Source organism: Motacilla alba, chromosome 4 (assembly GCF_015832195.1).
Source record: "Motacilla alba alba isolate MOTALB_02 chromosome 4, Motacilla_alba_V1.0_pri, whole genome shotgun sequence".
Lineage (NCBI taxonomy): Eukaryota > Metazoa > Chordata > Aves > Passeriformes > Motacillidae > Motacilla > Motacilla alba.
In genome coordinates, this window is record NC_052019.1 from 48,143,461 (window position 1) to 48,169,834 (window position 26,374).

The 26,374-nt window shown below is 38.6% G+C and overlaps 1 protein-coding gene across 1 annotated transcript; it reads left to right on the forward strand.

The window, feature by feature from the left end:
• Nucleotides 1-18,891: 18,891 nt before the first annotated feature.
• On the forward strand, nucleotides 18,892-26,071 carry LOC119700487 (radial spoke head protein 4 homolog A-like). Its single transcript, XM_038135672.1, has 6 exons — nucleotides 18,892-19,576; nucleotides 20,027-20,261; nucleotides 21,858-22,604; nucleotides 23,793-23,931; nucleotides 24,777-24,894; nucleotides 25,508-26,071. Exons 1-6 carry the CDS (start codon nucleotides 19,344-19,346, stop codon nucleotides 25,725-25,727), a joined length of 1,692 nt encoding a protein of 563 aa, XP_037991600.1. The 5' UTR covers nucleotides 18,892-19,343; the 3' UTR covers nucleotides 25,728-26,071.
• Nucleotides 26,072-26,374: the final 303 nt, after the last annotated feature.

Genomic DNA, 26,374 nt, shown 5'->3' on the forward strand with positions numbered 1-26,374 from the left:
CTTGAAAATATTATAAATTAAATATGTTTACAGATGAAAAGTGTCAGAAAGCAAAACACAGCAGAAAGGCTATAAAAGACTAGCAAAATTAAGTTCTCCCAAGTACAGCCAGTGGTATCTCATTATTTATTTTGCAGTTTTTAACAGATTTTTGAGCTTTCTAGTAGGGAAACAGAAACCACTATCAGATCTGGAGACTCCAGAGAGCTCCTTGTTTAGTTCACAACTGATTTCTACTACTTGTACTTATTCCATCCAAAGATCTCAGTAACATATACACTTTCTGGAAATACTGAGTTCTCAATAGGCTTCCCCCTCTTCCAAGCAGGCACAAAACCATGAGCTTCAGTAATCAGTTACATGTAACGACCTTGCTGCATTTAAAATTTACTCCTTGCAACTAACCCTAATAAACCTTCCCTTCCAGTAAGATTAAACCATGGTCAGCTCCAATTTCTGTCTGTTGTCCAACCTCCCCCAGTGTAAACATGCAGAAACATTTAAAATTCCATCCTAACTCGCTAACCAAGTGAGGAATAGGTTATACAAGGCCACAAAAACTGTAAGTGAAAAGTAATTCAGTACTAACATTGCCAAATAATCACAAAAACTAACACAAAACTTGTACCTTGTTTTTATCCATGGACAAATACAAGTAAACACACCAAATATACACTATTTTAGCTGCCTGCTGGTACACCACAGTCAGTAATATACCACTATGCACAACATTCAACACATACTCTGGAGCAACCAATGCCAAGATCCATCCACGTATTTGGCATAATCTGACTGCTGTTGATCAAGCTGAACATTTAAAAATGTGAGAAAAAAAGCCTGTTAGTTTTTAAACACTTCATTTCCTTTGCATATTTATTAAAGTCAAAATGTGTTAGGTAGTCATTCAAACATGGAAATGAAATATGCAAGAAAACCTGAGCAGCACAGTAGGTGCACTCTGCTTTGATATGCCCTGGTGTTGGGAGGCATCTTGCTGAGGAATACAGGTTGCTTTTATTTAGTTCAAAACTTGATAAATCTGGTAAATAGGTGATGCAATTCCCATTTCTTACACCAAGTAAAACTAAATTGAAAAAAATCAGAGCTCAAATTTATGTATTAGTTTCACATTGATGCTTCAAAGCATAATACAACCTGAAGCTGACAGTGCTTATCTGACATAATTTTAATGTGTCTAGGGGAGCACAGAAAAATACATTACTACATTTTTTTAAATGTGGTAAATACCTGCCCACTCTGAATAACTTAACTTCATGTGGCGTTTTAGCTGCTGCAAAACACTGTTCTGCTCTCCTCTCCCTCCATACTGTAAGGGACTTCAGAAAGACAACACAAAGGAAAAGACAATCAACTTTCCATGAGTCTGGATCAAAGCTTACTAAACTTTGACAGTCTTCTGCTACAAACTCCACTGTGATATCTTTAGAAAGCCAAGAAACAGCACTAAAAGTATTTTCACAAGTCACTGATAATCAAACACAACAGTACTGGAGTAACAAAGAAAACAGTAAATCAGACTCTGTGGCTGAGAAGAAGCACCTGAGTTTAACACCACTTTAGCACAGCTACTGACATCGCTTATTCTTTGCTTTCAGTGGCGTGCAACATTTTAAAGATCCAGGACCTGAGCCAAGAATAATGACAAAAAGCTGTACACCAATCACATTTTGGCAGAAGGTCTTCACACCTTTTCTTATCAATTTAGCCAAAATTCTTGGCACCCTTTCTCACAGGTTCTTTTATATTATACTTCTCAGCTTGTCCACTATTATTACAAAGAATCATCACAGCAACAAGCTCCAGCTGAAGGTCTCATTGAGAACTATTTGCTTTACACCACCATTGGACAGGAATTCATTAATAGCAGCAATGAGAACACAAGTCATATATAACCACCAGTACTAACTGTGTCTTGCAACACTTCCACATTCCAAGGCAAGATGGCACCACTAATATGACTTAGTGACTACTTTTACATTGTGTGGAGTCCAAAATCACCCAGCTATGAGAAAGCAGCAAAGCAACACTTTTCTTCTAAGCTACATGTATAGAGAAGACAGTACTAATAAATTTAAAAGGCTCTAGTCTACAGACAACCAAAAAAAAAAAACAAACCAAAAAACAAAAACCACCACCAAAACTGTTGTGCCTGTATGTGTTCTTCTGATAAAATGCATCTCTAAATTTGAAGATGTGATCAAATACCCTGCCAGCTTTACACAAGATTTGGCAAATACAGAGTCTGAAAGCTGACAGTAGATTAAAAAAAAAATCAGTATTAATTTTATCAGTATTAATTTTTATTTTACTCCTCCCCTGAGAAAACCCAGTTTTTATCTTCCTTGCCTGCAAACTACCAAAATCCACGAAGTCTCTTCAGGAGACTCTTCCTGGGAAACAAAACATTCAGAGAAGTAGATTACTTTGGTGGTAGGTTAGGGAAGAATCTGGATGAGAGGTGTGTTATTTTGAAGTCTTTTATTCCTACCTAAGTTCTAGTCAAAAGCAGGTTCCAATTTTCTAGCAAATAGGAAATTTAAGGTATCTTTTCCTTCCCTTTCCTCCTCCCCAAGACACAGTGTGGCTGGTTTTCTTCAAGCTTCCAAGTCCTCAGCTGAGTGGCTATGCTATGTCAAATAAAATGCACATAAACATTTTATGCAACTCAAAAGCAGTGAGGTGACCTATCCTCCCTATTCTGCAGGAAAAAATGAAATTCAATGTATAGTGACTAACAAGTAAAGTTTCCCAACAGCATTTCTATCTCAACACAAGAAACAAAAACAACAAAGATTGACCATGACTTCTGGTAACATGGGAAATATGTTACCATAGGCTTTCTTTGGATAGATAGACTAGCAACCAAGTATTGATTACACTTTTACCTCATCTGTCCTTTTGAAGAATATACAGTTTCAGCTGTAAAAGGCTGGTTTATTTCCCAAACAGAAGGAAGAAGTAAAAGCTACACAAACAAAACAAGGCAGTCACTGGAGAACCTTATCAGGTCTAATGTTCTTTATGACCATGCTAGTGAAACACCCAAAACCTATATTCCTGGTGGCTCAGTATCTGTTCATTGCAGCATACTGCTTCAGTGGAATCATTTCCACGCTTAAATTTGAGTGAGGGGATGTCTGGCTGATCTCTCCCAAGCTCACATTCCAGCTGCTCTCTGAACAGTTCTGCTCACACTCAGCCACAATTGCAGCATATGTAGCTGTGTGGGTGCAGCTTTCCACCATAGCCTGAGTACTCCTGAATGAGAGTTGTTAGCTCAGGCTCAGAGCCACACTCATGGAAGGATATTGTTTTGGACAGCTTGAAGGGCACACAGGGTGAGATTGTACCTCCAGGCAAATAACACCATGGACAGAGCATTAAGTTAGATTAAGACCAGAGATCTGGCAGATCTAAATTCTACTTTTCATACATCCTACCCCACAGGCAAAACTGCACAGACATCTACAGTTTACAGACGTAAAGCCTTCCATAAAAGTCTTGGAAAGCTACCTGTCACTCCTAGGACAAAACTCATGATGGTCTTAACTTTCTTCCTGGAAATACTAATCAATCCTATGGCTGTAAATTATATATTTTTAAGTTGCTACCTATCAGTTAATGTTCAGTGCTGCTCTGTGCTCTCAGAACTGCAGCCCTACAGCGCATTTATAACAGGGATACACAACCATACATATCTCCTATTCAAGGAGAGCAGCCAGAAGGATGATAAGCTTGAGTCCCTGTTTGACTAAACAATCACCATGATCCACCACCACTAAAAAGCTGCTTATGTAGTTTAGGGTGAATTTGAACTTGGAAGGATCTATTACATCAATTTCTCTAAATTAAGGAGACAACATAATGCACATAAGAAAAAATTGTGGCATTGGGGAAAAAAAGTCTGAGGTTTAATTTAGCAAAAATTTTTAAATTATACAACAATCAATCAAGATTAAGGACCTAAAAGACTGCATTAGTGAATCTCAGGAAAATTTAAGAATTGTTTTCTTTCAGCTAGTATTCAAAGAAATTTAGTGTGACTGCAAAGGAAGTCAGGATCCATACTATAAAAATAAGATAGGAAAAAAAAAAAGAAAAAAGGCTCATAACTAGAGCATGCACAGAAAACTTAAGCAGAGGTGTAAAAAAATCACAGCAGTCACCTGATGCTGCTAGTGCCATTTCTCAGTGTGACTTTCAGGATAATGTCCCACACATGCAGAGAACTGAGCAAGGCAGTTCAAAATTTTTGTACAAAGCCCAGCCAGTAACTGTGCTTTTTCCTGCCACTGAAGTCCTCCGTGAAGTCTCATTGGGAAAAGTACAAAAGAAAAAATAAGATACATTAAAGAGGTTTTTTTTAATTATAGGGAGAGGGTTCTTTCTTCCATATTGATCTTCTGTCAGTGTTCTTTTATGCTACACCAATTAAGAATCAGAATCAGTTCTTAGCCATGCCAGAGCTGACTATAAGGGAGACAAATTCACTGCTGAGATTCATAGGCACAGATGGGGCCTGACATTTTAAAAGCAAAACAGAATTTTAGTGCGTTCAAGTGCAAAGGCTTCAGGACAAGCTTAGACTTTATCTTACACCCCAAACATCCATGAAAGACACAGCAAAAGCATCCTCTCCTCTCCTCCTTGGCAGAATTAGGGCTCTACATTATGCTGAGAGACTATAACCAACACAGCTAAGAACAGAAAATAATCACACCATTCAAACTGAAACCAAATTGAAAATGTTAGAAGGCAGATATCTAACCAGAGGACAGCTGTGGACCAAAGAAAGGAAGACTAGGATGGAATCATCAAATGAATTCTCACGTCATAATTGTACAAATAAATAACACCTGGCCACCCACATCTGATTTTTGTGGAAGAAAACCATTTTCCTTCCAAATACTTTCCCCAGAAAGAATAGCGTTCATCTCTCTTTTAATGCTTCCTTTATGTTCTGTGACAGTATTTGATATTTGTACAGACAAACCAAGGACCCTCAATATTGGATTAAGGGATTACGTGCAGTGGGTTTTGCAACCATTTTCATTTTCTCACTCCTATCATACCAGAATTTGCCAAGCTGAAGTGGGCTGGAGGCAAGTTCAATTTCCATCTCTGCTCAGGGGACTGATTAAATTTGGCTGATGCTGAGAAAAGGAAATTCAGTGTGATGAACATAGCAAGACTTGACTTGCAAGCCTGTGAGACAGGATTGGTACCACAAGCAAAGCAGAGCTACTAAAACACCAGCAGAAAATATGGGGACTTAAAAATGGCAGGGGAAAGTAGGAAGGAAATTGAAATTTAATGTTTAAAAAAAAAAAATAACGCAAACCCCAAACACTATCAGCCCAGGACTTAAGAACATTAAACTCAATTCTGTATTTCAATATCAAAGTGCATTCCAGTAAAATTTTAGTTTAGTGAGAATCCCCTTGAATTTTGAGACAGTTTGGAATACAATTTGAGGTTTGGATTGTGTAGCTAATGTGCGTTTTTTAACAGAACTGAAATGGAAACCTAAGGGAGTTCCACTACTGTTCAGAGCTGATTCAAATTTTACAGGATTTATTTATTCCTGGCAATAAGACATTAAATAGCTGCCTCTGTTAGGAAGAACTACTCAAACATTTGCTTGTAGCAAACTGGAATAACCTTTCCTATAAACTGAAACTTTCCCACCAACTGAAACAGCAGGCACCTCTTCCCTCAGGGAGATCAAGGAACATTTCAAAATTAATAATGGCACAAAAAGGACAATTTCTACTCACGCAGCCAACTGTACACCTTATTTTGAAGTTATATATTAGTCCAATTCCTTTTTTTTTTTTTGTAACTTAGATTCAACTGAGAGCACCACTTTGTCAAGACTGACAAAAAATGTACTGACCCAGCACAACTGTATTCAAAAATTTTCACTATTTTTACTATTTAGACAAAGCATGGTGTCATCTTAAGAACATAATGTTATCCCTCTTGTAAGAATGAAGGATTAGAATGTATTTTCCAAGACTGAATCAAACATATGGAAAGAAGGGATTTCTTTTAAAACCCTGCTTTTCCTCAAGAAGGAAAACACAAAGGTCTTCTGGGATTCTCTTAGCTTTTTTCTTTTTTATGTAAACAAGCAGATCTTCAAGAGCTAAGGCCTGTTAACTTGAGTAAAAGCTATGGAATAAAACAGGTTCAAAACTATTTAATTCAATTTTCATTAACTATTGATTTGGAATCAGTTCAAAACTTTTCCGTTTTAAATTAGGAAAAATAATATGAAAAATATTATACAATATATAACTGTATTTTAATTAAGCTGAGCTACTCATAACAACTATGTCAGATACCAGCATATTAATATCAACAAAATAACCCTGTTCATCACAAATTGCACAGAACCACTTCTATTTAAAAGCAGCTCAATTTGATGAATTACCATCCACAATATGCATGTGGATTCGTGCATGCTTTAAAGAATGATCACATCCACAACTAATTTACTAGTTTACTGGCTTAATAATTTTAATAGTAAAACTGCATGGCCCACCTGCCCCAAGCAGTGCTACATTTTGTCTTTTCATCCATTCATTTTAGTAAATTGACTTGGTATGGTAAAAAACAATTAGCAAAGAAAAGAGTTCAGTTCAGCTGCACCTTCCAGTGATTAATGTTAATAGCAGCATATTGATACTATCTGCTTTTCACTTAAGACTCAAGAATTAGACTTGAAGATGCTCGAAACATTGACCATCGATGAACCATAAATCAATTCTTGCCACCATTTTGAGAATCTTGCACTCAAGATTAAAGCCATTTCACCTGAAACTAACAGACAAGTAACAGAAATTATATATATCAAATATAAAATATCTTCTACAACAAGAGTTGAGTATATTGGAGTATCTGTACTCAAGTCACATTAAGAGTGTTCCTGCCATAATCACACAATCTCAATGCAACAAAGTGCCCCACACTAACACAGGCGCCAGTTGGCCCAGCACCTGTTGTAAAAATTAATTCCTACCTTCTACAGGCAAGATGGGGGCTGGTGCTCCCATCTGCATGCACATCACCACCAAAAAATAAAGCAAATACACTTGTAATCACAAGACAAAACTACTTAATGACAAAAGGATAAGAGCTCCTTGATTTTTCACACAGAGCCATCTGAGAAATAATGTTTGGTCTTGCAGCTCCCCAAAAGCTACAGAGGTTCCAAACTGCCCTCTATATGAAGTTCAGAAGTACATCTCTAAAGAAATGTCTCTAATTTCTGAAATTCATCTTGTTGGAAAAGAATAAAAAATTTCAATAATCAATTCTTTAGTTGTAAACAGCACCATCAGTCAGATCTTTGCTCCTTATTTTGTCTTACCGGGGTCTCATCAGATGGCATCTAGATTATATGCCATAAATACATAAATCCCAAGTAATATAAGGAAATCTCCTTCCACTTTTCCCAGGAAGTTGAGTGAACTGTCCACTGGTGAGGTTTTTAGAGCATAAACACTTGTGACATCAAACCAGACAGTGAGCAAACGCTGCCCTGGCGCGTGATATTTACAAAAGGTGAAGGACAGAAAACAGTCCTTTCATTTCAGATTTGCCTTCAAGTTCCAAAATTCATTCAGTCACAGTCGAATCAGCCCACACTTTTAAATCTAGAACTAGAGCTAATCCTCTGCAAGGCTTCACTCTCTTTGGGGATTCAAATCTCCCACATAAATAAGGCATACGATTTGCTAGCCCAGCTACTCTCTCACATTAAGCAAATGGGCAGTGCCCAATTTCAGAGAAACACAAAACAGCGATTACAATGAAGTCAAGGGAGGGAACTGTAAGGGCAAACATTCTAAGTGGCTAAAAATCTAAACTAAATAAAAACTAAAATGAAGGCTGACATCAAATCCATAACAAGTAAACATTTTCACACACAGCTATTCTGTTATGTTTACTCCTGTGTATGTTAAATGAAGATTAAATACTTCCAAGCAGCTGATTTGTGGGGTTTGAATTTTGGTAATCAAATTATTTATTTATTAGTAATTTGTTAAAATATTTTCCACTCTTTCCCTAAAGATATTAGCAGAAAATCTTTCAAGAGTGTCCTTTCAAAGGCCCCTCTTCATATAAAAGCTTCATTAGGACAAGTATTTGATACACAGAAACTAATGAGCTATTATTTAACTTCATCCAAAGTGTCAGAAGCCTAAAGCAAAAAGGCTTAATTAAGATGATGTGTTCCCCAAGTCTTCTCCCAGGAAACAGGTGAATCACAGCAGATTCCCTTCACTGCCAGATACATGCACAGAATTATCTGAACACATCTGTTATCGATATATGAATGGCATGACATCTCCTGCTGTTAATTCAGATTGATTACTTGTTAAACACATTTAATTGAGGCAGAAGGGAGCCTAACTGATGTTCACATAAATATATTTAGTAATGGAGGAAAAGTACTTGTGGCATTTAAAGAGAGATTGAAGGACTGTTTGAACATTAGATCTTACATGTGTTCAGATGCAACATATGAAATCAGCAGAAAGCTAATGTTTCCTTTTTCTTTTTTACTGTTGTGTACCTACTGATTTAACAGATTTCAAGGTTTGAATAAGATAAACTACACATGGTAGACCCTTTATTGTTTCTGATAAGAAATAAATTTTATTCCTTCATCAAGCAATGACTGCTTCTAAACCCTAACACTTCACTCTAGAGGCTGGTTACAGAAACAGATGCATCACTAGACAAAATTTATGCTCCTGAAAATACATTACACCTAACTAGAGAAACGTTTTCTATAACTTTTGTGTCCTGTGTTCATCATCCTTCCATTGAATCTCAGAACCAGAAGGGCTCTTGCTAGCTGAAAGTGAAAGACTGCAAACACTCAGCAAAAGTCAAACCAGGTCTTTTTCAATTTTTGTAAACTCACCACGATTTTGCCTTGATCCCTCTGGGAAACCTACCAGAAAAGTCTCAGCTTCCTCTCTGGTAACTGATTCAGGAAATCCATTTTAGGAAGACAGCTATCGTCAGTGCAACCCCAACCTCTTTCAACAATGTCACCTCTACAAGTAACATAACTATTGCCTTTATCTGCTGACTTTTAGGCACAGTGTTTCAATATCTTCTGGAATATTATTAGTCAAATCTGTTTGCCTTTCCTGAGACCTAATCAATTTGTTAATTAGTAAAAACATCCATCGCTTTGCCACTTTAATCTTATCTGCTCATCTCAAAACACTCTTGACCCTTCACTTTAGAATTAAAATAGGTCAAGAAAGTTGGAAGGGAAAAAGATAGCAAGACAGTATTAAGAATACCACAGACAGCACAAGAGAGATTTTTATCTACCAAAGGGAGATGAAGTTTTACATATTGCAATGGAGCTGTTCTGATTCAAACCTGTTGAAAATAGGCTCCTAAGTACAATTGTATCCATTCTGAAATTATTATTACTATCTTTGTCCAAAATAAAATGTATAAATTAATTTCAGTTACAAATGGGGCTTATTTAAATACAGTATCTTCAAATAGTGACACATTTAGTGGTTTTTTTGCTAAAAAGTGCCCTTCTCTTTTCCTCATAATTCAGGCAGTGACTTCTGTATAATTAAACTAGAATGAAAATTGGCAAGCTCTCTGAATGATATTTCTGTTAACACCGGGCCAAAAATCTCAAATCAGGGCAAAAGGTAATTTGTGACCTTATTACAGGAAGAGATAAGAGAGGACAAACTGCATAACACAGTAACCGAGTTCCCCCTAGCAGGAAATTAATAATTAAACTTGCATTCCTCTCCCCACACACCCCAGGTGAAGAGAACTCATAGACCCTAAGTTATGAGCTCTCAGACTCACCCAAGGACAAGTTCCACAGTGAGGAAGAGGAGACTAAATGGAAGATAGTTGTTGGGAAATTAATTTATAGCACATGCTTGGAGGAAACGAACAGCCCATCAGCTGCAGATGGAAGATACACCTAGGACAAGAGAGGCAGCTTTCAAGAAATGCCTAGGATCACAATGGAAAAGGGAGCAGGGAAGGCTTGGGAAAGAAATACAACTTCTAGAAAAGATCCAGAATTGCAGAAACTACACTGTTTCCCAAAAATAAAACGCATGGTAATTTTGCCATTATTGTGTCTTGATTCTTTTTATATTTGGATTTCTGTGTTTCTCATAACACAGAAATCTAGAAACCTGTAAAAGGTTACAATTAAGAGATGTAAAATTCAAAGTACTAATACTTGTATTTAGAAGCCTTTTTCCCCCCATTTTTGTTGTACTTCAGTATTAAGCAAATTAAGAGAAAGGCAACATAAACTACATAATTTAAAACTGGACCTGATTTTTTTTTAAGCATGATGTCAAAATAATCCAGTTTTATTACTGATAATAATCAATTTGCTTACTTATGAAAGGTTAATTTTCTGATCACAAAATTATTTAACACACAGAGTGAAAGGCTGATTAAGACTAAATGGCAAGAGTTGCTCAATTAATAATCACAAAGATGAATTCAAAATCTATACCTCATTCAAATAAATTTCAAACTCTGCATTACATATTAAAAGAAGCTTTGAGTCTAAGATCTCAGGTTGAAGAAGTGTCTTTTAAAAACAGGTCAAGCATTTACAGACCTGGTAATGAAACCACCTGGACACTATTTTCATCCCCACAGAAAAAAGAATATTAATACAATGTGTCTTCAAGTGCTGGGTAAGCTAATTCAGTGTCATATGGTGCATAATTACACCTGTTAACTCAGAATTCCACTGCCATTATATTCTTTTGAATACAAGTAACAAAGTGTCTAAACCTATTCGCAAAGGTTTTGATGCTTGTCTCAAAGCAGCAGGTAAAGCAGCACCTCGCAACACACAGTAGCATTTATTAATAATTATCCAAACCTAAAGCACCAATTACCATGAGCTGTCAACAAGAGTGGAAATGCAAGGTAGCAGGCAAATTAAGACTGCTGAAAGTTTGCCTGTTATGATTTCTTTTCATCTGTACACACACCACGTTGCAAGTAAGAGGCTTGGTTTTCTTTTTTTTAAACTCAAAACATCATTTGTAATGCTTCACACTTATTTATATCTGTACAAAAAGTTAGGGGTTTTTTAAATGCATGAACTTAGTATGTCCTTTTGTGAAACATCATAAATGAAAAAAAAAAAGTAATGTGGATTCCTTTCAGACAAGATTTTTGAGCCATAACTGTCTCTGAGATAACTAAGCAACTCCACAGGGCAGTTTGGTATGGTCACTTCAGGAACCAAACCACTGCAGGACTAACCGACAGTGCTTGGACCTAAATTCCTTACAGAGAAGTATAAGCTCTATTGGCAATTATTTTATTGTCTGGACTTTTTGCTCCCCATGTTTTCTCCTTACAGTTATGACTTTATCCTGGAAAACCACTGTTGGCTGTCAAGTATTAGCACTCATTGTTTTCATCTTTTCACTAATGATACTGAAATCTCCTAAGAAAGCAAAACCATGACCTTGGACTACATGTGTGAGCAATTTATCAAAGAGGAAAAGAAAAACTTTGAATATTAAGCTAGGAAAAGGATAGCAGAATTTTGTAGAGTACCCAAGTCCCCTCTGACAGACTCAGCACCCTTATTTAGATGAAAGGAATATGGTTTGAGTCTTAGCCTGAAGGGAGCTGAATTCAGGTCTTTCCCCTAGTGAGCTCTACCCAGGCAAACAAAGGGTTTGTGCCCCAACACCTGTTCTTCAGAAAACAAGCCCTACTCATTTCTTTGGACAGTAAAGGAAAAGGCAGAAAGTTGCCTTCTCCTTCAGTAGAAGATCAATAAACTTGGAGTCTGAAACAGAGAGTCGTGACCCCTTTCTGTTATAAGAAAGGTGACTAAAGCCTGAAGAGATGCATAACTTATAGCCTATGATGACAATTTCCCAATCATTCACTTAAGCAATCCTTACTGAACGCATGGATTGTAATGTCTTTTTAAATTCCAAACATTTTACCCCATGCATGTTAACACCAAGCATCAAAGAGTTCTCAATCTCACTCCAGACAGCTATAAGTGAAATGTCATAGCCCCAAAATTTTACATACCTAAGGCACATTTTCCGATGCTCTTAAATTTTCTTACCTGGAAACAATGTTTTTTCATGCTTTGACAAAGGAATGCAAAAAAAAAAAAAAAAAAGGTTTAATATGAATGCTTCAAACACTTATTAACACTGGCAGCTAAAGAAGCTGTTTTCATCAACAAAGCATAGATGGAAACAAGTTACAAGTTTCAAATGCAGGTAAGCAAGATACTGTTTAGAATGGTTCTATAAATATTTTGCAAGAAAAACAGACTAATAGAATCTGCATTACTATCTAAATTTACACTATCTTCTATGGCAAACATATTTATATGTAAAACAGGACAGAAAGTCAAGACATTGCAAACTTGTTAATATAAAGTAAGGAGAAACGTCTGAGACAGTTCATAGGTACTCCTGTTTACTTCCTCTAAATATAGCACTTTGCTGATGCAAATTTTTGCTTTGTTTATCTTGTGCTTTTCATAGAGGAGAAAAAGGACATGGTGACTAAACAACTAACTGAAAATAAATGCTCTATCCAACATAATAAAAGCAGAACAAGAAAACAAAAGCAGTTTCCAAGTGAGCATGTTTGTTACTAGGAGATTATTGTTTACAGGAAGTTCTGCAAGTCTGGAAAAAAAGAAAATGGGACAAAATTGTCTGCGGCAATGGATACTGATCATAGACATGAAATTTACAACGAATGAGTGTTTGAATTTGTAGAAATTATTTACAAATAAAATTACTGATCTAATGGCATTTCATGAAAGCTCAAGGATAAAGATGAGTTTCTCTTTAATGGAAATCAAAATCTACTTTACAGGCTTACTTCCTCATTACAGTTTGAGTATTATTTCCAATTAAGAATGCAATTGCATTATTAACTCAGTGAATTGAAACACACTATTTTGAGTATAGTGCTATCCTCAAACATGTCCATTATTACACATAACACAGTCAAAACACCATAATACAGGACAACTTGATTGGGTGTTGTTGAAATGCAACATGGCCTTAAAAGTTGAATATTTTTTGAGTCATATTCAGTAGCATGAATTTCGTGACAGGACTGCAATATGAAAATGCATTTTTGAGTAGAATGTCATATTCATGGAATCTAACATGGCAAGCTCCTCCTGTAAAGAATTAGGTCGAACTTATTTATATGATTAATGCTATTGAAATACTTAAACCTCTTGTATATACCCCTAACTTCCACAAAACTCTGTAGCCATTTATTTCCCATTTCTAATGGAAACAATTCCATCTACACCTCTGAAGGATTTTGGTTTTAGAATATTTATTTTCTAATTATTTGATAAATAGCAAAGAATATTCTTCTCTTTTCCTCCTAACTATTTGAAAGGGGCAAGCGTCAGGACTGGTTCCCTATTTCCACATGATTTAGATAGTTTTGGTAAAATACTGCTGAATCACTGTACCCTGTTCTACACCATTGCTACAGACTAGAGGGTTTACCATGGTAGGGTGGGGAAATCAAAGAATCCATTCTCTCTGCAATGAAAGGGCTGTGACACACACAGCTAGGGAAAACCAAAATAAGGAATGGAGTTTTTAATCATCTTGAAGTACTTGCACTTGCTCAGCTTCATGTAAGATTAAAACCTTTATACATAATCATTGTAAATTGAATACAGTACCTAATAAATATAAAAGATGACTCTCAGAAATACAGTAAAAGTTCCAGATGTGCAAAGTAAAAAGTGAACCTCCCTCCCAGTAATGGCATTAAGTCATTGCTCCATTTTAACTGTTATTTAATTGACTCGTCACTGAAACAAAATCGCCAAGGATTTCCACAATGAACAAAACCTCCCCTCCCCTAACCCACACCCCCAAAAAGGAGAAATTCACATGCACAACAATGAGAAAACATGCCTGGCAAGGTTTCATAAGCCTTTGAGCAAAGGATGTTATTTGCAGCTTATTCCACACTACTGCTGCAGCAAAGATCCTAAACATCCATAGTCCAGTTTTGCACTGTTGCAACACAATGATCTTTGGGATCTATACTGCTCTGAGGAACAAACTGGGTGTCCTCAACATCAACCACAGGTTCATTTTATGAGAACAGTGCTGCAACACACAATCATGCATAGTCAGAACTTTCTGAGGGACGACCCCATCCCACCAAGACATTCAGATTTCTCTGCACGCCAGTTGACAAAAACATGTAGCAGAAGCTGAGCCAACCCTACTTGGATCCAAAATAGGCCCATTTGAACCCTGTATCACATCTGTAACATGCTAGCAATAGTCACTTTGCCTTTCTTCCCACCCCAGAAAGTGTCACACAACTAGAAAATGTGCAGCTGTAATCTAAGAGACTTGTAGGAGAAGGACAGCTCTGAGCACCAGCACAAAGCAGCTCGGCTGGCAGCAGTTAAACTCAGCATTTACCTTAGAAACTGCCACACCCTCTTTGCCGGAAAATTCTGTTTCTCCTCTTAAGTACCAAAACCCACCACACTCTGATAGTACTGGCAGGTAAAAAATGATACATCAACATCAATGAAAATTATTTTAAATTAGGGATACAGCACCCAGGAAGCACTACTTATGCTGTCCCATGCAACTTTTAGTCAATTACAGTGACCAAAGCCAGAGAAATACCACCACCTTCAGTAATAGAAATCACATACAAAGTCATTATATTCCAGAGTCTAAAAAACTATCAGTTTCAATTTCTTGCGCTTCTCCTAACAAAAATCCTCAGCATGTCACTGTAATAACATTGTTTGAACAAAAGTTCACTTTACAACAAAGCTTTAGATCTCAGATTACCAGGTGAAAAAAAAAAATTTCTCCCTTGAAACTTTACTGGTCCACGCCACTGCACCACCACCTGCAACTCGTGGTGATTTTCTGAACTCGGGGAATGTGAAATACAGAATTCACACATCAAAATGCAAGGTCACACTCTGCATTAACCACAAGAACTCTCCACCCTAAGTCAGAATTAAAACCAGTTTGTCTACCAGCATATATCCTCGCCTATGTTGAAACATGAAAATGAAATGACAAAGGACCTAATCTCACTTTCACAGAAGTCACCAGCAAAGCTCCTGCTGACTTCAATAAGAGCAAAAGCCAGCACTAGATCTCCAAAAACCATTATTATTTCCTTCAGAGCACCAAATGCATTTCCTATCAGTCCCATGCAGAAGGATGATAGTCTCTCAGCTTTCCAATAATATTGAGAAGCTCTCACATAGAAAAGCATCTCAGACTGTCAGTGCTAATCTAATGTCTATGACCACCTGAGGAATACAGTTGTGACTTCAGCACAGAGCACAAAGAAAATGAAAGAATCAATCTCCCTATGAGAGAAGAAAGATGCATGCCTGCAGAAATGACTCAGTGAAAACTTTGGAACCAACAGAAAAACATCTGCCATATTTTAAGGAGAACTTGTATGAGTATCTCTTCCTCTCTACACCATAAACAGTTAAGATTCTGGGAATAATATTTACTTTTATATATACAAGAACCTCCTTAGATATTTAGCAGGAAATTACTATCAGAAGTGACATACAAAAAATAACTTTGACTTGCTAGAAAACCATGAAAAAGAGATTAAAAAGTAGTTATGTAGTTAGTAGACTTTCAAAAAGGATTAACAAATGAAGAAAGACAAAATCTGTACTTTTCAAGTACCTTTCCTCTTGAAGTCATTTGGAAGCAGTCAGAAAAAGCATAAGAATTTAATCCATAAACAGAACAGTAAGGAAAAGCTGAACAGCCTCTTCAGACTCTCAGGAACTGGAGTCTTGACCACAGCATGCAGTTTGAAACCTATGCCATAGGAAATTCAACAAGAACTGACTAATTATGTCCTCCTCTTAAGAGAGCTGCCAGCACACCTGCAACTCCTTGATGGATCAAGCTCTGAGCAGAAAGCAACAGCAGCTGCATCCTATGATAGAGGCTAGAATTAAGTTAAATTTGCCTTCCCTGCTACACAGGAGATACCAGATTCACCTCAATAGTTACAGATGCTACTTACTGATCTGGAGATGAAAGCATTCTTCTAGGAAGACACACGTGGGACCTGAATCTGGGCTTTCCAATTCAATACTTGTTTGCAAAGAAATCAATAGAGCAGAGAAGGATTGTCAGCTGAAAAGGGAAGCTTTCTTCACATTGCCTGTTATTCCCTTCCCAGTGTAAAATTCACATGTTCAAAATTCACAAATGAACCTGTATAGAAATGCAACAGCTGTCCAGTGCTATGTGCAATACTTTTTGGATCTCCATTTCAAAGTCAGTAACAGGTAGGAGTTCAGTTAAAAAAAAAAAAAAAAAAAAAAAAGCTTCCGAAAAGCAAAATTGATTCCACTGGACAAGAAACAATGGCTACCTGGCCACAGCAGAGACAACACAAACCTCCTTTGGAAAGGGAAAACATTAATAATTTAGTTACTGTTCTGCTAATTAACCCATGCTACTGACAATGGCCAGAGTATGATTATGCTGCAGTATTGCACATCTCCATTTCCTACTTTTCTCTATCAACAAAAGACCATCATAGCACCAGTTATTGTTAGGTTGGATGTGACATATACACACATGATTAGAGTTTAAGAAGAAAAAAGTTTTTATTTTATGGGGTTTTTTTAGCTTATATACTCTAAAAGCATGATTTTAAGTCATTAACTATTCACAGTAACTTATTATATTAATTGGTGCAAAGTAATTAATGCTAATATAATTGGCAAAAGTTTTACAGAAATTTAATAAGGCACGTATACACATCTACCTATGCACGTAGCCCAGCTTACAAAGATTTTCATGTATGTCTTCTAATCTGTTTCTGTGCTGACGGCCTTGTCTTCTTCCTTGCTATGGATACACTTGAAAATCATCAATTGTTATTTCTTCTATTAACTCAACTTTGCTTGCAGGCCAGCTGTCAAGCCCCTCCATAAGCCCCTTGGTGAAACATCCTCCTGCACTGATGAGTTACTTGTCCTGAGCCCTGCACATTTCACGTGTGTCCTAACTTAAACAACTGCAATACGGGTGGCCCCAGTTTTCTTTCTCTGCTGAATAAAGTTGAAAAGACAAAGCACTTGCCCTTTCTTGACCAGCTACTTCACCCAACACACAAGCAGAAAGGTAACTTAGTTCATACAGTTTTAATAGAATTACTAAACAAGTTTTCCCTCCAAATATGAGATATGGAAATCAAAGGGAATCCACAAGTAATTTGCAAGTACTGTATCGCCCTCTGCAGTCAATGGGCAGGTTCTGCAAAATGAGCCTGGGCACAATCCTTGCAAAGATCAATTAAAAAACAAAACAAAACAAAAAAACCCAACAACAACAACAAAAAAAACCCGCTACAAGTAGAAACCCAGCAGAGCTAACATTTTTTCTATTTCATAATTTTTTTTTGGTTGCTTCTAATAAATAATATTAAAACAAATATTATTTATACCCAAAATAAATAATATCCAAAATAAAACATACTTTTTAAAAGTTACATTAGCTGATCCATCAATGACAGAGAAGTGTATTTTACAGTTCAGGTATTGCACTACTTTATTTGACACAACATATAACTTTCATAGGGCATCCAGCTGCGATTTTTACAGCACTGTATTGGTTTCACCCTGGCTGGATGCCAAGTGCCCCCCAAAGTTGATTTTCTATCACTCCCTCTTTTGAACTGGAGAGGGGAGAAGAAACACAACAGGTCAAGATAAGAGCAGGAAGATCATTCACATATTTCTATCACGGGCAAAACAGACTTGCCATGGAGAAACAGACCAAATCCTTTACCAATGAAATCAAAGCAGGATAATGGGAAATAACAGCAATTCTTTAAAAAATGTAGTGTTTGAATACTGTTGCAAACAAAAGTTAACTCACATTATGGCCACCTGCTGCCTTAATTCATTTTCTTCACCTATGACAGGACTCAAGGAAACAGCATGAAACTGAGTCGGGGAGGTTTAGGTCACATACCAAGAAAAGGTTTTCCACCCAGAGGATGGCTGGACATTTGAACAAGCTCCCTGGGGAAGCAGTCACAGCACCTAATCTGTCTGAGTTCACAAAGCATTTGGAAAAGGCTCTGGGGCACTTGGTGTGAATCTTGGGGTGTCCTGCACAGGGCCAGGAGTCGGACTAAGTGAGCCTCATAGGCCACTTCCAACTCAGCAGATTCCATAATCCTCTTATTAACACTGAATATGCTTTCTCGCCAAGCACCTTCACTCCAGCTTAGCTTGTAACTGCTTGGGGCTTTTTCCCCTTGCATCCAGGAAGAGAATTTTTTTCTCTTAAAAGAAAAACCTTTGTACTTTATGAACAGCATATCACCACTAAAACACACATGAAAGCAATGAAAGCAAATTAACAGCCTTTTAAAACAAGATTAAACTTTTGAAGAATCACTCTTTTGCTCTCAGCAGACAGCTGAAAGACTTGCACCACAAACGTCCAAGGGAAAACATTAACAGCATTTCACGGCTTCACAGAACAGGAGTGGCTTGGCTTGTAAGGGACATTAGCCATCAGCTACTTCTCACCCGATCCCATAAGCAGGGACGCCACTCACTAGATCAGGCTGTTTAGAACCCCGTACAGACTAAGCAGAGCCACCACCCTCTCACCAACACCCCCTGGGTCCCTCTGAAAGGGACGAAGAAGGGCTTAAAAGCCCCTGGAAAGGGGCGTGGCGGCTGGGGCGGGTCACTGGGCTGCCCTCCCTGCCCGCGGCCGCGTTCCCCCGGTGACGCGCCGCCCGCCGTTGCCGTGAGGGGCCGCGCGGCGTCCCCGGGCCGGGCCGCAGCCCGGGCCCCAGCGAGCCCCCGGAGCGAGCCGCCGGTGCTGCGGACACAGCCCCGCACCGCTCACCCGCCCACCACGGCCACGGGCTGCGCCCTCTGAGACCCTCCTGAGCCGCAGGCGTGGGAACCGGGACCGGCTCCCTGGGAATACCGGGAGATAAGGAGGGTCTGAGCAGCCACGAGGGCTGAGGAAAAGCATCTCTCAGCCGCGCCAGGGCCCGCACCGAGCACGGGACCGCAGGGGAAGTGCCGGGCGGCCCGAGCAGCGGGACAAGCGCGGTGTCCGTCACAGAGCCGGTGCTGCTCCTCGGCCCCCGGGGCCAGCAGCGCCAGCCGCTGAGCAGCGGCAGGTGCCAGCGCCAAACAGCAGCCAGAGGCGCGCCGGGACAAGGCTCCCAGGGCACCGGGGGCACGGCACAGCATGGATCAGTCGCCGGGATCAGACCCTTCACAGGAGCCACAAGGTGCCTACCCACAAGATGCCTATGAAGGTGGGCATGGCCCTTACCAGCCACACGAACCGGGTTATGGTCTTGACCAGCCCGGATACAGCCCGTATGAGGATGACATTCCCGATCCCCAAGCCCGGATGCTGGCAATCAAGAATGCAAAAGCCTATTTACTGAAGACCAGCACAAAATCTGGCCTGAACTTGTAAGTCTGAAAAAGGATCACAATCAAATAGGGCAGGAAGTATGAGTGGAGAGAAAGATAAAAGGACAAAGGGAGGGACATATAGAATAGTTATACATGCAATATTCCATCACTAGTCATACTTGCATACTAGTGTCCAACATCTTTCAGAAACAAAATCCCTAATGGAATTTTATAGAGAGTTCAAAAACAAGTCGATATTGAGTATAAGTTTAAATTCAGATTCAGCTCATAGACAGGTGGGGTATATACTAGAAATGGATGATGGGAATGTTCTTAAGTATAATCAGACTAGTTATAACTCTAATTTGCCTCAAGGCTCCATGATCCCCGTTCTTCTAACTCTTTCAATAATTTCTCCAAAGATCCAGATGATTAGCCTTTACTTTTTTTACTAAAAGCATAAGACTTTTGTATAGTAAGCCAACAATATTTACATTTATATGACAGATATGATCATTTTGCTAACATACTAACAAAGATCCTGGATGAACAGCCCACAAATACAGTAGACATAATTGAGAATATCAGCAAGGATGTGAAGTGGGCGCAGTTTCGGAAAAAAATGGACACTCTTCGAGATGAACATGTGATCCCTCCAACATTTGAAGCTGCAGAAAAGTGTAAAGCTTTGTTCATCAAGGAAGTTGGAGAAGAAGATCATGAAGAACTAGATGAAGAGATGGTGAGTTATTATCAGAGTGAAACAGGTACCAAATATACCAGGGAATGGGTGGGCGAATGGTGAGAAGGGACAGGAGAAAAGGAGGAAGTTGCGGTCTCTTCAGTAGTGCTGCCTCTCCTGACCATACAAATAATTGCAGTCACAGCACCCTGTAACCTCTTCACAGCTGAGCTCGTCCCATGCCTAGTTCCGAAGGAAAAAACCCATCTGGTTACTTAGTTGAGATTTTTTTCCTGATGTAAATCTAATATCCTGAACCATTATAATCAGGGACGTTCTAGAGGTGATAAACAGAATGTAAGGTTTGTAACATCTCTCATATGCCAGTTCAGCACAGAATATTGCATCCAAGTTCATTTTCTTTTTATAAAAGGGATGGTTCTTTGCCTAAAGTGTCCATAATTCTTGATATATTCTTTGACATACATTATTCTTTGAGACATATTCTTTGATAATATTGTGCACAGCTGCTACTGTAAAATAGCAGAATGCAGAATTTTGTGATTCTTCCAGCTCCTGGTGCAGTTCCAGTCTGTCCTTCTCCAACTGAAACAAAATATGGTTTTAATGGAGAACTAATACAATTGAAAAGCCACTTCTTAAAACAGGATTTTTCATTATTCAGTTGCTTATATGCAGAAGCATTTGTACCCAAGGAAAAATGAGAAATCTTATAATGAGAAACAAAAGAATATAAATAAGAATTATAATAGCCAAGGGAAATCATTCAACAAGATGTTGATTTTCATATGAAGTTAACCAGTGTATATTCAAATGAATTACCATTGCAGAGTACAAATACCATCCACAGAAGAGACAGTCCTTCATCTTTTCCATAGCCTGGTATGTATCTTACATTAACAGTATAAGATACTGAAAATGGGAAAAAGGTAGGGTATTTCAGAAAGGAATTCTGAATTTTTCATAATCCTATCAGTCTTGCTTTGTTATAAGAAACCTGTCAGATCCAAAGAAATTCCATATGAAACTAGCACTAATTCTTCCAAATTCCCTACCCTCTCATGTCCAACTTCTGATTACTCTGTTATATGATCACCTACCCCCCATAAAATGAGAAATGGCTGGTAGAGCAACTGGAAATACTTAATTATTGGCCTAGTTCTGCTTCCACTGAAGCCAGATGGAATCTTACAATGGACTTTGATCAGAGATGGGGCAATATTTTAAAAACTGCAGGGAGCTGTATGCCAAGCAACATTCAACCCGGAGAAATGTTGTTGCTCTGATGCCTAAATATATAAAATCTGTATTATCTACAACACAAGGCAACACAGTGTCACTGTTTGCAGGCATCAAGGCCTCTTAGCTGACATGTCCTAGCACTGAATCCCTTGTAGGTCTTGTGTAAGAATGCTGACTTTCCTTATTTTGCAGTAATTAGGAGTTTCAGTTTTGAAATCCTATGTTCTAAGAGCTGGCATTCATCATCTCTTCTTTATCACTAAAAGACTTTTAATTTTTTCTAAATGATAGTAAAAAAAGTAGTGAATGCATGTCTGCAAAACACTTTGAGATAATAAGTGGCACGACAGGAAAGTGAAGTATAATTATCTAACTCTGAATCTTCTTTCCTAGGGAGAGCCCGCTCTACCAAATGTGATGGAAACAGCCTTTTATTTTGAGCAGGCTGGAATCGGCCTGAGCAAAGATGAATGCTATTACATATTCCTTGCCTTTAAAAACCTAATTCATGTTCAGCCAATCCAGACCTGTCGCTTCTGGGGCAAAATTTTGGGCCTGGAAATGAACTATATTATAGCTGAAGTACAGTTACGGGAAGGGGAAGAGGAGGAGGAAGCAGGAGGGGAAGGAGAGGAAGCTGTTGCAGAAGAAGAGAAAGAGGTGGGTGAGGGTGAAGAAGAAGAGGAGCAGAAAGAAAAAGAACCTGAACCACCAAAGTCCACCTATAAACCCCCACCTGAGATCCCAAAAGAAGCAAACGGGACTGGGACAAATAAATATGTCTACTTTGTCTGTAACGAGCCAGGCAAACCCTGGGTGAAGTTGCCTCCAGTGACACCTGCCCAGATTGTCTGTGCCAGGCAAATCAAGAAGTTCTTCACTGGTCGCTTGGATGCTCCTGTTGTGAGCTTCCCTCCTTTTCCTGGAAATGAGGCCAATTACCTGCGGGCACAGATAGCTCGAATCTCGGCAGGAACCCATGTCTCTCCCACTGGATTTTACCAGTTTCCAGAGGACGAAGAAGAAGAAGAAGGAGCAGATACATATGAAGAAAACCCTGAGTTTGAGCCTCCTCCTGTGGCTGAAATGGTGGAGTCCCTCGCCACGTGGGCACACCATGTTAAGGGCATTCTAAAGCAGGTGTGTGCCAGCATAGCTCACGTGCGCCTTGGATGCCACTCACACTGCAGTGCTTGTAGGGTTACAGAGTGTGAGTGACACTCCTCACCTGCACATGCAAACTATTCACCACAAATGGTATTGGACTGAAAGATTTTTATAAAGAAAATACATTTTATATCATATATAATACCAAAATATCTTACCCATAAAACATGGATTTTATATGTTATATAATATGTACATATCTTGCATGTATTTATGTATACCATCCATTTTTATGTGTGTAGATATATATATATATATATATTTAGGAAACCTCTAGGTTTAGTACTTTTTCCAGTGATGTGTTCTTGAGATTGAAACCTGTCTTTAAATAACAATATGGAGCTAGGCCCTGATAGATAACAATCATTTCTTACAATCTTCTGTATTAGGTTTTCTTCTTTGAGATCCTTATTTGATTAAAATGTTTAAAATTCTCTTTTCTCGGGTAGGATGCTGAAAACCAGATAGCTAATGGTTATATACTAAATGGAACTTACGTGGTGTTTCCCTCTGGTTAATTTTTTGTTTTATACTTTCTGCTGTGAAACATTTGAATGAAAAAACTTAAAAACCTGTTCTATCAGACTAGTGCTAGAAAGAGGTATTACTAATTTGGCTTTTATTGCTGGATGATTTGATGGCCAGTCTACCAATTCAGGAATGCTAGTGTAAAATAACAGCAAATGATAGGAAATAAGGCTAAGCTTACTATCAGCAAAACAATAGTTGTAAAAAATAAAATTAGTATGCATTAGTATCGTAAGAACATTCTGTTATGTTCCTCTGACTGGTAGCCAAATAACAAGGCAGATTTTAAAAAGAAGGAGTAAGTCCATAGTTTGCAGTAACCAGTAATGTAGCAAGGATATAAACCAAACTGGCCAGGAACTGAAGAATACAAAATGACAAAAAGCTCTTGTACAGAGGTACAAGATTATTCTCAAACAGTAAGCAGGAATGAATGAGGGAAGGAATGAAGGGAACATTCTGCCAAGAGGATACAATATTTTGTTAACAATATTCCAGTTATGGAATACGTAATTTTTCTTCTCCCTATCCCTTAACTGTGTGTGAGTCTGAGCCAATTGTTTTAACTAGTTTTAACTTGCATTCTTTTAATGATTGTTACATGTATTTATTACTTTTCCACGTCAATTATAGGGTCGCTGTGTTTGGATTAATCCTGCTCAAAAATCAGAGGAAAATGAAGAAGATGATGAAGAGGAGGAAGAGGAGGAGGAAGAAGAGCACCAGGAAGAAACAGGACACCCCCTTCTTACTCTAATCTCTGAAGATGAAGGTATTCTTCATGCAATATGAAGGTTTTGATTGAGAGTCACTAGGAATGTTGTTATTTAGCAGTAAATATTTGAAGTTAAACTCTGACACTCCTTGGAGCAATATACTTTGCCTCTGTAGGGTAAACACGTTCTTTTACAAAATCAATCAAAAGCAAAATGGTTAATAGTATTGACATTAAAACTGAAATGATCAGGTTTACTAGGTAACCATCTTGTTCAGATTAAAAGGAAAAAATAATTTAGACTTGTCATGTTATTGCAAGTTCAAAACAGCTCAGTACATGAAATACATTCAGCTATTTTTATCTCATCTTTTTAGGAAAAAAGAAAAATGTATGTTTATGTGTAAGTAAACAGAATAATTAATATGTACACACATGCACTGATATACATTACTTGTATAAGAATTTAGATCTTTTAGCATATCACTGCAGCAAATCATGGGAATGAGGGAGCCTGAATATTAGACTACATCAATATTTGATTATTTTTCTACTCTCCATTCTTTAATCAAGGTGAAATATAGCTATACAATTTATCTGTAAGTGATAAAAAGTCCTTGACTGTAACACTTGACAAAAGACCCAGGGGTGAGTGCTACTGAATTTTTCCTGTACGTGGGGGGGTCTATCAGCATTCCTGTGCTACCTACCCATTCATGCAAACCACCTGCTGGAAAGCAGTGCCTACACATACTGTTTCTGACTTCTGGCTCTTGCTGTCGTGCAACTTAGAATAAACCTTCCTTGAATTCTGTGCAAGTCTTCTAGCTCAGTCTTAAGTATTTTGAGGAGGCTCGTCAAGTCCATTTATTCATAGGCAGTGTGTGTTTGGCTGTCTCCAGGCATGAAAAACATCCCCGCTTGGACAGCTCAGGCTTCTACAAACCTGATCCCGGAATATTCTATTGCAATCCTGCAGTCTAACCGATGGCCTGGAGCTTATGCCTTTGCATCTGGCAGGTGAGAGTCCACCTGACATGGTTACAGCACCCACTGTATGTGCTACACACAGGTGCATCTCTAATGCAGGCACAGTTACTTTATTATTAATTCATTGACTGAGTTCCAGCTATTCCAGAGACTGATGGAGAAGGCCACTTAAATATGCACAGCAACAGTAAATAGGTATTTAAGACTGAAAACAAATAATCATTGGAAAGGCTGGCATAAAGTTAATGGATGTAAATGCTGAGTTAGTATTTGAGCACAGTCCTTCATTTAAAACACATACTCTTGTGTTTGTGGGACTTTGTACAAAACCAGCTACATTCTGTGGTTCTAATGTTCGTTTGTTTCCACTACACGTGGTTATTACCTCCATGTAGATTTCCACTGCAGTCATTCCACTGCACTGTACTGCAGTACAGTGACACTTCATCATTTTAAATAGATGTATTCATAACCATGAGGGCAGGTAAAGAGAAGTGCCATGTTTGAAATTCTTCTGCTGTAGGATATCTACACCACAGTGACTTCTTGCACAGCAGAGTAAGGATAGTAAGGATGCCTGACAGTCTCTCTGCTAATATTTTGCCAGGGGGTGAATGTGTGATCTTTAACTTCTCTTTCTCAGGAAATTTGAGAACATCTACTTTGGCTGGGGACACAAGTACAATCCAGAAAGTCACACTCCCGCACTGCCCCCACCAGCAGAAACAGAATTCCCCATTGAGCCAGGAGTCACTGAGACAGCAGACCCCACTGTGGAAGAGGAACTAGCTTTCAAGGCTGCCCAGGAAGAAGCCTTAGCCGAAGCTGAGGAAGAGGAAGAAGAGGAAGGGGAGGATGATTAAAATGTGGAAGAAAACAGATTGTTTTAAAAGTTTGATCATAAAAAGTGGTTTTGTAACGTAGTCATTTTTTTGCTGACGTCAAAAGAAATTATTTTTGAGCATGCCTTCTTTTTTGATTTCTGTAGGCTTTTCTTGGCAGCTATCTTCCTCTCCTTCCCCACCCCTCAAACCTGTCCACACTGGCTTGAAGGCTTTTTCTGTTTGTTTGACTGAGCAAACATAGTCTGCTTCCTAAAATGATGCTTCTTTGAACTAAGAACTACCACCCACAAGATGTTTACACTGTTTTTCTAGCTCTCACTTCAATACATATATGCATTTTACTTAAATAAACTTTTTTAAATCCCATGACAGTATCACTCTTATGTGTAAAAGCGTACTGTTCAGAGTCAGTAGGCAGCTTATTGAGGTACGGGGAGCTGAGTGCACGGCAGTGATACCGCTCATTACTGGCACTGGAGGCTGCAGTTCCAGTCCTGTGCTCAGTTTTGGGCCCCTCGCTGCGAGGGACATGGGGATGCCCAAGCGCATCCAGAGAAGGGCAGTGGAGCTGGGGAAGGGTGTGGAGCACGAGTCCTGTGAGGAGCGGCTGAGGGAGCTGGGGTGTTCAGCCTGGAGGAAAGGAGGCTCGGGGGAGACCTTATCCC

Excerpts from the sequence above, each read along its gene's own strand:
- LOC119700487 (XM_038135672.1), top strand. The coding sequence starts at position 19,344 with ATGGATCAGTCGCCGGGATCAGACCCTTCACAGGAGCCACAAGGTGCC. Across the intron at positions 22,605-23,792 it reads TTAAGGGCATTCTAAAGCAG|GGTCGCTGTGTTTGGATTAA; the intron begins GTGTGTGCCAGC and ends CGTCAATTATAG. Across the intron at positions 24,895-25,507 it reads TATGCCTTTGCATCTGGCAG|GAAATTTGAGAACATCTACT; the intron begins GTGAGAGTCCAC and ends TCTCTTTCTCAG.